At 37.0% G+C, this 12,093-nt stretch overlaps 1 protein-coding gene and 1 long non-coding RNA gene across 2 annotated transcripts; one reads left to right on the top strand and one right to left on the bottom strand.

Annotated features, from left to right (window-relative positions):
• The first annotated feature begins 8 nt into the window (after positions 1–8).
• Positions 9–1,893, top strand: LOC122057739. The gene is made up of 3 exons (XR_006133607.1): positions 9–1,387; positions 1,481–1,541; positions 1,821–1,893. It is a non-coding gene; the product is annotated as an uncharacterized LOC122057739 (long non-coding RNA).
• Positions 1,894–5,482: 3,589 nt separating this feature from the next.
• Positions 5,483–6,811, bottom strand: LOC122094807 (oxygen-evolving enhancer protein 3-1, chloroplastic-like). The gene is made up of 3 exons (XM_042665404.1): positions 6,533–6,811; positions 6,096–6,443; positions 5,483–5,713 (listed from the first exon to the last, which is right to left on the bottom strand). Exons 1-3 carry the CDS (start codon positions 6,809–6,811, stop codon positions 5,615–5,617), a joined length of 726 nt encoding a protein of 241 aa, XP_042521338.1. The 3' UTR covers positions 5,483–5,614.
• Between the last annotated feature and the right edge of the window lie 5,282 nt (positions 6,812–12,093).

Here is a 12,093-nt window from a genome sequence, read left to right as displayed (position 1 = left end):
TCATGCCTTATTTTTGTTGTTAAAAGTTTTTATCTAGATCTTGTTATTTCTGGCTTGATTTTCTTTTGTGGTTGGACAACTAAAGGGTATGAACCTTCATTTCTAGAAGCTTGTGTCTTCAGGTATCCCTTTAGAGTAATTTGCACAAGGATCGTAATGCAGAGGTTAATCGGTCACCAAGATGTGTGTATCGTTGAATGTAATATTTCTTCTTAAATTGCTACTTTCATCCTGACATACTGTGGTGACCACAAGGTCTTACACTGCTTATTGCCAATTGGATTTGCACCTCAGTGAAATCATTACCGCACAATCTGTCTTCAATGAGGGATGCTGAGAGGCTGAAATTGCTACAGGAATGGAATCAACTTTGATAGATGCAGCCATAGTTCTCACTAAACATCAGATTAGAAGGACCCTACATTTTTTCCCTTTTCTTTGTGCAGATCATGTATTGGCCTCAATCTTGTGAAGGCTAGACTTAAGAGACAAGTTAAGGGATTTAACGGTCTCTTCATGCAGACCCACGTGGACTTTTGGAGCAACCAAATTCACTTCAGTAATTACTTATCCTTGTTAAAGCCTCTCCAGTGATTTGGCAGTTCCTGGTTAGCAACTCGCATGGTTGTAAACTTTGCATTTCTTTGATATAATTGTAGCATTAGGTCTTAAAACCCTAACCTAGTGGTTAATGGACCAAAATAGATGTTGGCGATGTTAAATGATATCCACACACAACTTCCAAGATCCAACAAACTAGAAAATCTTCAACTAAATGCTCCAGTCAGACCTGATCGAGACACTTCAATGCACAACAGAATGACTTGAAACTTTATAGAGATAAATTAGAATCTGAGGAACAAATCCTGCTTAAAACTGAGGAGATTTTGACTCTTCCAATCATGTTAGTTGTTTCGAGTTGAAAAGCTTGTGACAACACTTGTAAATATCAGCCAGGTGGAAAGTGGATATGTCCATTGGTCTGAAATTTGGGGTATGATCATATGAAACTTCAAAACACCACATATGAGCCCAGACAAGGTTATAAGAGTTAGCTCATTCTTGCCTGGATTGCTTGAAACAGGTGAAGAAGAGGATCTGCTGATCCTAAGCATTCTGGTTTCTTCATGCCTGAATGGGTTGGGCCTCCTTTTAACTACTGACCTGATCGTAATTTGCACTACCATGATAGTCTCTCATCAGGGCTGGTTGTGCATTCTGTATATAGTGATGGGTAGGGTTATAATGACGTTTCATGTTCCTCAACATCTCATGTTAGCTTCAGCATGTTGGTCATGTTGCTTCTTTGCTCTAAAATGTTGACAAAGCACTGGGTTCATCAATACAGTCCAACAAACAAATCTAGGAAGACATCTTTTATTATCAGGTAGTTTGTTACTATTTGATGTGGTGGTATTAGACTGTCCCCATATATTCCTGCAATATCTTGGGTTTATATGTTTATGTTCAACCTATGCAGGTCAGGCTGCTTGTTGGTGTTCTGAAATGCGTTGGAACAGGGGAACTTACTGCTGATGATGGTTTGCCAATCCCTCATTTCCTAATAGTTTTTTTCCTTTTTCTTTTCTTTTCTTGGTGGGATATCAAGGGGGTGGGGACAATGCTGTGCAAATTAGTATATCTACAATGGGGAGCATCTCCTAGGAGTCGACTTCCCTCGTAGCAAAGAGTGTGGGTACCAAACCTACGTAACCGGTGCTTCTTACTGGTCTCATGCTTTCATTATGTGAGTAAAATTAACATATCTCTAGATTTGTCTTATACTAATATTTTACATTTTATATTTTAAGAAAATTCAGTTGAAAGAATCCTGAATGCAAAGACAGTGACTGCTGCGAGTCCCATGGCCCCTGCTTGTGGTCTCTACCTTGGAAATGTGAAATATGATCTCCCATGAGATTTCAGAAATAGATCGATCTGCGGCAAAATTTGAAGCATTTTGCATACTTGCCCAGTGGAAGCTGATCATACATATATTGCTTGATCATGAATCATATTAGCCAATTCCTGGAGCTGAGTGAAGAAAGCTGGTAAAACTATTTTTTGCTTCAGCAAGACAATAGATTTAAGCCTAACATATTGAGCAACATGCAGCATCACTGAACTTTGTGGCCTAGAAGTTCTCTTTGCAATGATGCAATTTTCTCATCTAATACTTGCAGCCTCAAGTTTTTCTGGAAAGATTGGACCAGGGAACTTGGTGAGTAAACACAGGTGTGAGTGACCATCGTGATTGAAATTCTTCTTCGAATGCTGAATCTGTTCTAAGACATAATCTAAGTCTTTGAAGGCTAGAGAAGCCCATGCGCCTTATGAAAATCTCATTACGTTTTAATAATTGAATGTTATTTTTTTTAAATAGAATTTCCTATTGAAATTATTTATTATTAGTTTCTTTTATAAGTTTATGAGGTTTGAGGGGCCAAAATTATGTCTGTTTTGGTATTTGGAAGAGGACAGATTTTATCATCCTTAATAGGAAAAAGATCCTCTCCCGTCTGATGGCTAGTCTGATGGCTAGGACGGCCTGGGGGCTCAAGTCCATGTATTAGGGTGCGTGTTCGGGTCCTCCCAGCAATCGGAAGGGGGGGGGGTGGGCTTCGAGTGCATGGGAGAGGAGCTGGATCCTCCTTAATAATGCCTTAACCCTTGACCAAATTGTTAATACATGTGTGTTGATTGATGATTACAAATAGGATTCCCCCTTTCCCCTCCACCCCTCAATTTTTTTGGTCACTCAAAATAAGGCTACATTTTCATAATCCTTGATATAATAAAAAAATGAAGAGTTAACAAGTGATTAGGTTTTAATAAGATGGTTAAACCAAACATTTTGTTTTATTGAATATTAGGTATCAGAATGCAGCTGTTAAGAAGAGACCCATGCATGTACAGATAAAAAAGAACAAACTGAGGTGATGTTACTATTACTCTGTGACTAAAAGACCAATGAGGGTACGGGCGGAGCATAGTACATGAGGGCCTGGTTCATTTTAAAAAAGAGGGGGAGGGGGGATATAGACATAGAGGGTCTGCTAACCTCTTCCCCTTTCTTTACTGCAAGTTGGTAGTGTAAATTTTGAGAGTATGCTGGCGTCATTATGCATTCTGGCAGCATTCTTTCTTTTTTAAGTTAATATCAAACGACATTGTTTTTGGTATAATTCAAATGACATTAAAGTATCTCTTCTCCTGATCATGGTGTTGACAAGATCAAAATCTTTGTCATTGAACTAGAAAAAAGGCAACAGATAAATTGCAAGCAGAGAAAGATGTGTAGAAACAGGGTGTCTGTGTTGTTCTCTGATTTAGTTCTTATGCCGCGTGGTTCTTATGCTCAAATCCTCATCGTAATGCCTTGGATTGTGGCTTAAGCAGAGAAACATGATTTGGCTCCTCTCCAATTACTAGGCCACAAGGGCTCATCCCCGAGGGTAGGTAGGACCCAAACACGCACCCCCAGGTCCTCCCCACTCTTGGATGAGTCCTTGACCCTTTAGAGGGGATGCTTTTTTCAGAGAAACATGTGTAGAAATAGGGTTTTATCTTGATCAGTGAATCAATGTCTTCGGTTTGAAGAGTCGGCGCTTAGGAGAGGAGATTGTGCAATCGAACTTTGTCATATTCTGGTGTGTGTGGAAATAGGTGGCCCTTGGCCCTACTAACATCCAGCAGACTGGCATTGGCCAGTGGTACTGAGTAAGATAGAACAATAATAAAAAGGGGAAAATTACATGATTATCCATTTTTGGGTTTTCCTTTACAAAATTATCCATTTTATGTTTTAGTTAACAAAATTACACAAAATTAAGTTTGGATTTACAAAACTACCCAAAATAGTAATCTTCACCCAAAGAATGATATATTTTTCCATTTTTACCCCCAACATCCTCCACTTCCTTCTCTGATCACCCTTCTTTGTAACCACCATTCAAAATCCCCATCCTGCATGTCTCTAATCCACTCGACTTCTCAGCCACTACCCATTGTCCTATGCGTCATCGCTAGCCCCTCGCCATCGCTAACACCAGACAACCTTGTGTAGTGCCGTTTCGACCCCTGCACATCGCACATGGCATGTGAATCTCTCAATCTTCACTTCAATCCCTGAGAACATTGTAAAATAGCCAGGCAGTCATAGGTGATCGATAAGTTAATTTCTCTCTCTCTCTCTCTCTCTCTCATTTTGGGGGATTTTTCAGTTGAGTCAGATGTTCAATGTCAGATTTGTAGACACGGACACCTCCAATGCTCAAAGTTAGATTTGTACAGATGGCGGATGTCCGGTGTTAGTCGGTCACTCATACAGACTCTTTTTTACAGGGTTTTTTTTTTTTGGGGTATTTCCTATTGAATCCGACACTTGTTTCCATATGTTTAGAGACGTTCAGTTTCCAACATCAGTTCATCACATTTGGGAGATTTTTTGGGTATATCTTGTTGGATCGACACTTGATGCTAGATTTGCAGAGATAGCCATGCCTGGTGTTGATTCATAACTTTTTTTTTTTCCCCTCTTTTTCATTAAATCCAACCCCGCTCCCAAGAAGGTTGTCACATGCTGATCTCAATTCTTTCCCTGCAAAACCGAAATGAATCTGCTAAGTATGCAAAGGCAAAGCATGGAGCTTGTGAAGCCAGCACTCAAAACGCCATGGATGAACTCATAAGCATCTCCACGGCAACACTCACTGCGCCGAAAATCAATGCAGACATTGCTGGAGTAATGGAGCCGTCGTGGATCCCTTTGATGATCTCTCACCAGGTGAGGGATGGGGGGTTGCCGGAAGGTTGAGCAGGGTAGTTGCAGGGAAGGGTGATCGGAGAAGAGGGAGGTGGAGGGAAGTTGGGGGTAAAAATGGTAAAAGCCATCATTAGTTGAGTGATGTTACTGTTTTGGGTAGTTTTGTAAACCCAAACATTAATTGGGTAGTTTGGTAATGAGAAACCCAAATGTGGGTAATCAAGTAATTTTCCCTAATAAAAAAGCTGACTTGCTATATCGGAGTAGACATATGCCATTGTCTATCAAGGGGAGAATGTGGGAGGGTTGGGGTGGAGCGGATGATCAAGTTAAATAATTGAAAGAGACGAAAGTTGCTAAAAATAACGGGTACATAGTTCTCTTGTATGTTCAACTTTTGGGATTTTTGATGCACAAACTGAATTAATAGAACGTGAAGGTGTACTCAGTTGAAATTATGGGAAGCCATACAATATATTTATCCGGGCACCAAAGCCATGCAACCAAGCAGCATTATTCATCCAAGCTTGCTACATGGCAAGTAATACAAATGCCAAAAACCAATAATTAAGCATCTACTGAGAGGTTTTGTGATACCTATGCTTTCCAAGTACTCTTCTGCATATAGCAATATAGTATAGGAATGGATCTTTCCCAAGCTGGATGGACTCCATTACTGTTGCTTAGTTTCTTTTGTTTAATGAAATTTCCTTTCTATTGGAGAGATGGGAAGGACTTTTTTCCACCTTTTGATCTTCATTGAATCCCCTTCAAATTACAATCAAACTGTCTCATAGAGGCAGAAATAAACATTACACCACAACAAAAGGTACAGAAACTGAATTCTCCTTAACCAATCTTGGAGAGTACATCATTTAGTTTAGACACAGTAGCTGCATAGTACTTCTCTGCTTCAGGAGTGCTCTTTATCTTTGCAGCATGGTCCAACTGGACAGACATAAAAAGCAAATAATCAAAATTAATTGAAATTGAGTAAACATAGACTGTATATATTTTTTTCTTTCTAGCGATGGGTATCCAGGCCTTCGGTGGTTGAATGAGAACAATTCAACTTTCATCAAAAGCAGTGAAGAGCACTAAACACCCCATGCGAATGGCCCCAAGGAGTAAGAGGAGTCGAGCTCAGAACCATACACTTCATGAGGCGAACTCGACTACCCCCTTGGGGTTCCTTCCTTTTCTATCACTATATTTCAATTTGGTGAACAAAATTAAGTTTATGGATAGTCAAGGCCCTAAGAAATTAGGCAAAAAATTAACTCTCATTAAGAAGCAATACTCCTGAAACAAGGAAATTGAGTTCACTCACATCATCAATGGTCTTGAAGAGATCTCCAATAAGATCTTTGAGAGGTTTCTTCTGGTCCTTGGGCTTGGCAGAGATGACTGTGTTGAGGTCATACCGGAGATATGAGGCCTTTAGACGAAGGTCATTCTGGACATAAGGCCATGCCTTCTTGTCTATCAGTTCCTTAACATTAAGGATTTCCTTGGCTGACTCCTTTGCCCTTTGTGCTGCCTCTGCTGGAGTCAATGGCTGAATGAAGAAACGATCCTTTAATGGCAGGTCAAGGTCCCTTGGCACATCAGAATTTAATGTCCCCGCTGCCAAATTGTTAAGAAAAATACACAAAAAAGGATTATTGTACAATTTTTTTTATCTTATTTGTACCAGATTTGGATCCTAGATTCTGAGTTGTGATCAGCTCCAGACATCAATGCCACACAAAAAAATACAGATCCAACCTGAATGCCATAGAAGGTTAATGCAAGGAGGGAAACAACCATAATGTCTGAATCAAGCTTAACCATGGAGGGAAACAATCCAACCAACAAAAATGATCCCACCCGACCCAAGAAAAAGATGCAATTCATAAACAGGCTTAACAGCCTGTCTTGTAGTTCAACAAAATTTAACAACAGGAAAAGAACAATTATATCCTTGCAGTTCATAATCTTAAATCTGATGTTCCAATCAACATCTTCAAAATCACAAATACTAAAAGAGTAAGTGACTCTTCGCATCCGATAACACATGAAAAACAGTGTTTGTAGTTCAAAACTTCTTGTAAGATCATTGAACACCCTGGCTTAGTGATCAATGTTCTGACCATTGACGCAATGATCAATCAAATTGGTTAAGAAATTCTAAGTAGACCATCTAATCCTTTGGATTCAGGTAATCTTTCTAGCATCAAAACAGGCACAAGATTATTCTGGGTTTCTACACTTGTGGTATGCAGCCCTATTTCTGCATATAGGGTGGTTAAAAAGTGGTTCAGTAATGAAGGGTGGTCTCTCTACCATTGCTCAAATTGGCTTGTAGAAGTGTGCTAACTGAGTTGAGTTTCCCAGCAATCAATCGTGGAGGACTTAGGGACATTACATGCAGTTGAGTTGAGTCTCTCTATATTCTTTACTTTCTTTCCTAATACAATAGAAGAAGAAATTCATATGTACTTAATGCTATATCATGTGGCAAACCTACTTTATATGCATGCATAAATATAAGTTTGGGTTCTACCAAAAAAAAAATATATATATATATATATAAGTTTGGGCTGTGCCATAATGGGCCTAAACTGAGACCTCACCACTAAGCTTAGCCCAGACTGAGCTCAATTTTTTTTTATTTATGGGCCCGAGCCCAGAAAATTTAAGCGGGCTTTGAGCTGGCTCAGGTTTTTCAGGCCCAAGTTGCACCCTTATTGGCCACCCAACCAAGCCTGTATGGGTGGATGCATATAGCCACTTAGATGGCACTCATAAAAAGTTTATGTGATCTATTACATTCTCTATGCATGGTAATCATAGAGGGTTTAGCACATAGGTGTTGATCACATGTGGAAATTGGACTTAGATGAACTATTGAAAGTTTCCAAAACAAATGCAGAAAACAATCCAATCCATAATGATTATAAGAAGATGTGGTCCTACAAATCACAAACAATGGAAATAACAATATTAGTCCTTCTGCGCTCCAATTGGAGGGTACCTACAAGCCCAGCTAAGTGCTTTACCAAATATTGTACATATTAATTTACAAAAAGGGAATAGTTTTCTAATAGCCCATCAACAAAGTTTATCCTTCATGACCCAAATATCTGCACATGGCAGCTTTGGTTGGGGCTTCAAAATTTATGACATGTTGTCCACATCATCATGAACAATCTGGTAATTTTCAAAGCAATTTAATTTCCCTCATAAAAGGATATTAAGCTTTGAAAATTAATTGGAAATTCACTCTGGCAACTTTATCAATTGTTGAAAAAGACAATAGTTAATTGTCCTAGAATAATGAATCACAAACATAGGACCAAACACCTGACACATGGCCAATCTAAATTGGAACCTGTCTATCCAATTTTTGGTTTGACCAAAAGAACCATCCACTTGGCTTGAAAATGGCACACTATTAAAGAAACATTTATAGAGCCAACTTCTCACAATAATATAAATATTATATATATAAAACGTTTCTAAGATTTAAATCTATCATATGTCAACCTCAAATTCTTTTTTTTTTTTAGTAAAAAGAAAAAAAAGGAAGATTGTGACATTTTTGCAACCGTAAGATATCCGATCCAAACATTGATGTATTAGAGTTTTTCTTTTAATTTATTTTTTTTAATTAAAAAAAAAAAAATCAATGAACTCATATTTGATCACTTCGAACTCATATTTGATCACTTCCAAGTCTTCTGCTCAACCTGAAACTTGATTAGTAATACATGGGTAGGGTACATAAACCTAGTGGCATTTATTCTTTCTAGAATAGAAAATGGATAATTGAAGTCCATTACTAGATGTCTAGCAATTGGCGACACATAATTTTGAAAAAGAATTCCATCTCACTTTGTGTTGAAGGATATGTAAATTATATATTTTTCATATATTGTTACTTAAAATTATGTATAAACTATGCATTAATAGGGTATATATAGTGTATATATTTATAAAGTTATTCACTGCATTTTACCTCTTATAAGAAAATCATACTTGAACAAGTCTTCCAACACTCATATTTCCCATCCCAAAATTTACCATGTATGATATTTAGATCAATTACGAATTTTTTTTCTCCTCTTACAAAAAAATAAATAAATAAATAAATAAAAAGAAAAATGAAGAGAAGATATAGAATGTCCATAAATAAAGATATGATGAAAATAGTTCATATACATTGGATATTGTAAATATTAACATAATACCTCATATACATTGGATATTGTAAATATTAACATAATACCAAGTTTGGTCGGGTGGCCTTATTCTTTGCTACACTGTAGCTTAATTAGTACTCAAATTTTATGGACATGTTATCCACATCACCCTCTACCCATGTGATAAGTTTCAATTCTAACACATTTCGCCAATTGGTAGATTAAAGATTAAAAAAATGACTATAAATATCAGGGAAAAAATCCAATACATGGTGAGCCATACAATCGATGCAAGTCTAAAAACTTGATTGTTTCAATCCAATGGTTAAACTAGCCACATCCCACCCTCCATGTGGTCCAATAAGAGATCACTCAATAAAACTTGACTATATTAGCCACCAACATGTTGGTTTCTTCAAGTATGGAAATTGAATTTCTAATAGCAGGTGCATAGACCAAATAAAAAACCTTTTTCCAACAGGAAAATACCCCCCAGTATGGTTTATAGGCTTTATCAACCACAAAATATGGTGAAATTCATGGTGTCACATTGTGGGACATACCATGTTCCATAGTTGAAAAGGCACATACACCATATAGATTAATATGGATAGTATTCCTCCTTTCGATATATAGACGGAAAATGTCTATAATGGTCCAAATAGATAGCTTTCCTTGATAGCCAATGTGATTTAATCTATGTGGAGGGTTGATGTAGCCAATCCAACAATTGGATAAATAAATCATCCTTTAAAATGATCACATGTCAAATTTCAAGATCCATTTCAATCATATGGCCTACCATGTATTGGACTTTTTCCTTTATATCTTTAGTCTAATTGATTTATAAAAAGTTCTCTTTGAAACTATTTTAACTCAATATAACTACAAGGCGACAAGTATCTATGCTAAATCTTATCATATTAGTAGATAGTAATGTAGACAACATGTCCATAAAATTAAAGCCCCAACTAAACTATCATGCAACAAGTATTAGAACCACGCAAACGCATTCATGATGCTTTTTTTTTTTTAAAGGTCATATGATTATTGTTATAAATTCGAAAAACAACTATGAAGTTTAATTATCTGCAAGTGTTAAAATGTTTGAGAGTTTAGCGCATGTTAATATATGATAAATTATGAGAAAATAGTCTACACGGTCTTCCACAATCCACCATTTTAAGCCATGTGGAGGGTTACTTTGGTCAAACCAACCATTGGATGGATAGCCTACTCTCTAGATAAACCATGTTTCGAGTTTTTTGTCTGATCTCAACCATATGATCCACTACACATTAATTTAGCTTATCTTAATTTATTTTTTATTTTCAACAGTAAAACCAAAGATGCCAAAGTTGATTTTTCAACTATATTTTGAAGCTTTATATTGTCACATGAAAAAATACATTTGTGCAAGAACTTACTCGATGGATATATGATGACGTGGATAACATATTCATAAAATTCGAGCACCAACTAAGCTGCCACGTGGCAGATATTTAGGACTATGTAGAAAGCTTTTCCTCAATCAACTAAGAAGGAAAAATTAACCCATAAAATTTATGCATAATGTAACCCATCTATAAGTAAATATACACGCATATACATAAACACATACATACATAGGTATGTAATAGTTTTGCAGTAAAGAAAGACATTTCTCCTCCTATCTAAAATTCTAAACAAGAACTATAGTAATATAATTTCATATATAACAAGTGAAAATTTACTTATAATACAAGACTAAACCATGAATGGAAAAACCATGGATTTTAAGCTCCACCAGCTTGAGAGATCATGGATGCTAGGTACTCTTTACTCTCACAAGCATGAATAGGAGACTCCCACAGTGAGTAAACCACTACTGTCCTTGATGTATTAGGTCACTGATGAGTTAGTGATATGTTTATAGAATATTTTATTTTACAGAAATTCCCTTCTAATTAATGCAACATAATGATAAAATAAGGGCCAAAATGTAACATAAACAAGGATTAAAGTATCGGTATCGGTCGCCGTATCGGTCGGTCAAAATTAAGATACGTATCGGAGGGTATCGTATCGTATCGGAGATACGTTAAGATACGCTAAAGATACGTACATAAATGGATAGGGAACACATTTTTATACACTTTTGCATAAAAAAACAGTTAAAAAAAGTTATATATAATATGTAGAATGCATAAATACTTAAGTGGAGGGTATCGTATTGATAGACAAATATATTGAGTTGAAAATGTTCAAAAAGATGAGGGTATGGTATTGATAGACAAATATATTTTTTTGAGAAAAATCAAAAATTTCCATGGAAGTTGTAGAACACTTGTTTTTACATAACATATAAAAAATCTAAACATTTTTAATCATTGAGCATGAGTAGATCTAAGAAATTTGAAATAAATTGAAACCCTCATTTTCTTTTGAAAAAAGTTTGTAAATCCTTATAAATCCAATGATTTCATGTAATAATGATGCACAAAATGTGATTCTAAGTATGATGAACTAGGGGTGTCAATTCGTGGCCCGAATCGACTAAACCGATCGGGACCGACCGTTTATAGACCGGTCCAGCCCGAACCGTTTATTAAACGTGTCGGGCTTGAGCCCAGCCCGTTTATAAACGGTCGGTCTTGGTTTTGCTACTTGGACCGTCGGGCACCCGACCGAGACCGACCATTTAACACCCGATCAAGACCGGCCTATTGTGCACTGGCCTAGCCCGACCCTTTAATGATTGTAGAATACCTATTTTACCCCCCAAATTAGAAAGTAAAAATTAAAAATTAAAAACATGTTCATATTTTAAATAATGGTTATATTTGGTATCACTTATTAATTTATTGTCATTTTTTTGGGTTTGCATGAGTGGGCCGGAATATAAGAGCACATTTTAAAGAGGGTCCGTTTAAAAACCGGTTAAAGCCCGTTTAACATTAAACATGTCCGTAGCCCAATTAAGGCTCGACTAAAGCCCGATTAAGGTGGCCCGATTATAGCCCGAGGCTGACCGACCGAATATAAAGTGTACCATGCCCTCAATAACTAAGTCCGATTAGTTAAATGGGCGGACACGGTGTAGCCTTTGAAAGTCTTTAAGCCCGATTAAGCCCGATCGAAACCGAACCGACCCGACCGGTTGAC

Source organism: Macadamia integrifolia, chromosome 12, assembly GCF_013358625.1.
Source record: "Macadamia integrifolia cultivar HAES 741 chromosome 12, SCU_Mint_v3, whole genome shotgun sequence".
Taxonomy (NCBI): domain Eukaryota; kingdom Viridiplantae; phylum Streptophyta; class Magnoliopsida; order Proteales; family Proteaceae; genus Macadamia; species Macadamia integrifolia.
The sequence above is the reverse complement of the archived record's forward strand: the minus strand, read 5'-3'. Positions and strand labels throughout refer to the sequence as shown.

Bases quoted from the DNA above. Each gene is read 5' to 3' on its own strand.
- LOC122094807 (XM_042665404.1), bottom strand. From the start codon at position 6,811: ATGCGAAGAGTCACTTACTCTTTTAGTATTTGTGATTTTGAAGATGTT. The intron at 6,444-6,532 runs GTTGGATCTGTA...CAAATAAGATAA, and splicing joins TAACCTTCTATGGCATTCAG to AAAAAATTGTACAATAATCC. The intron at 5,714-6,095 runs GTGAGTGAACTC...ATGTCTGTCCAG, and splicing joins TCTTCAAGACCATTGATGAT to TTGGACCATGCTGCAAAGAT.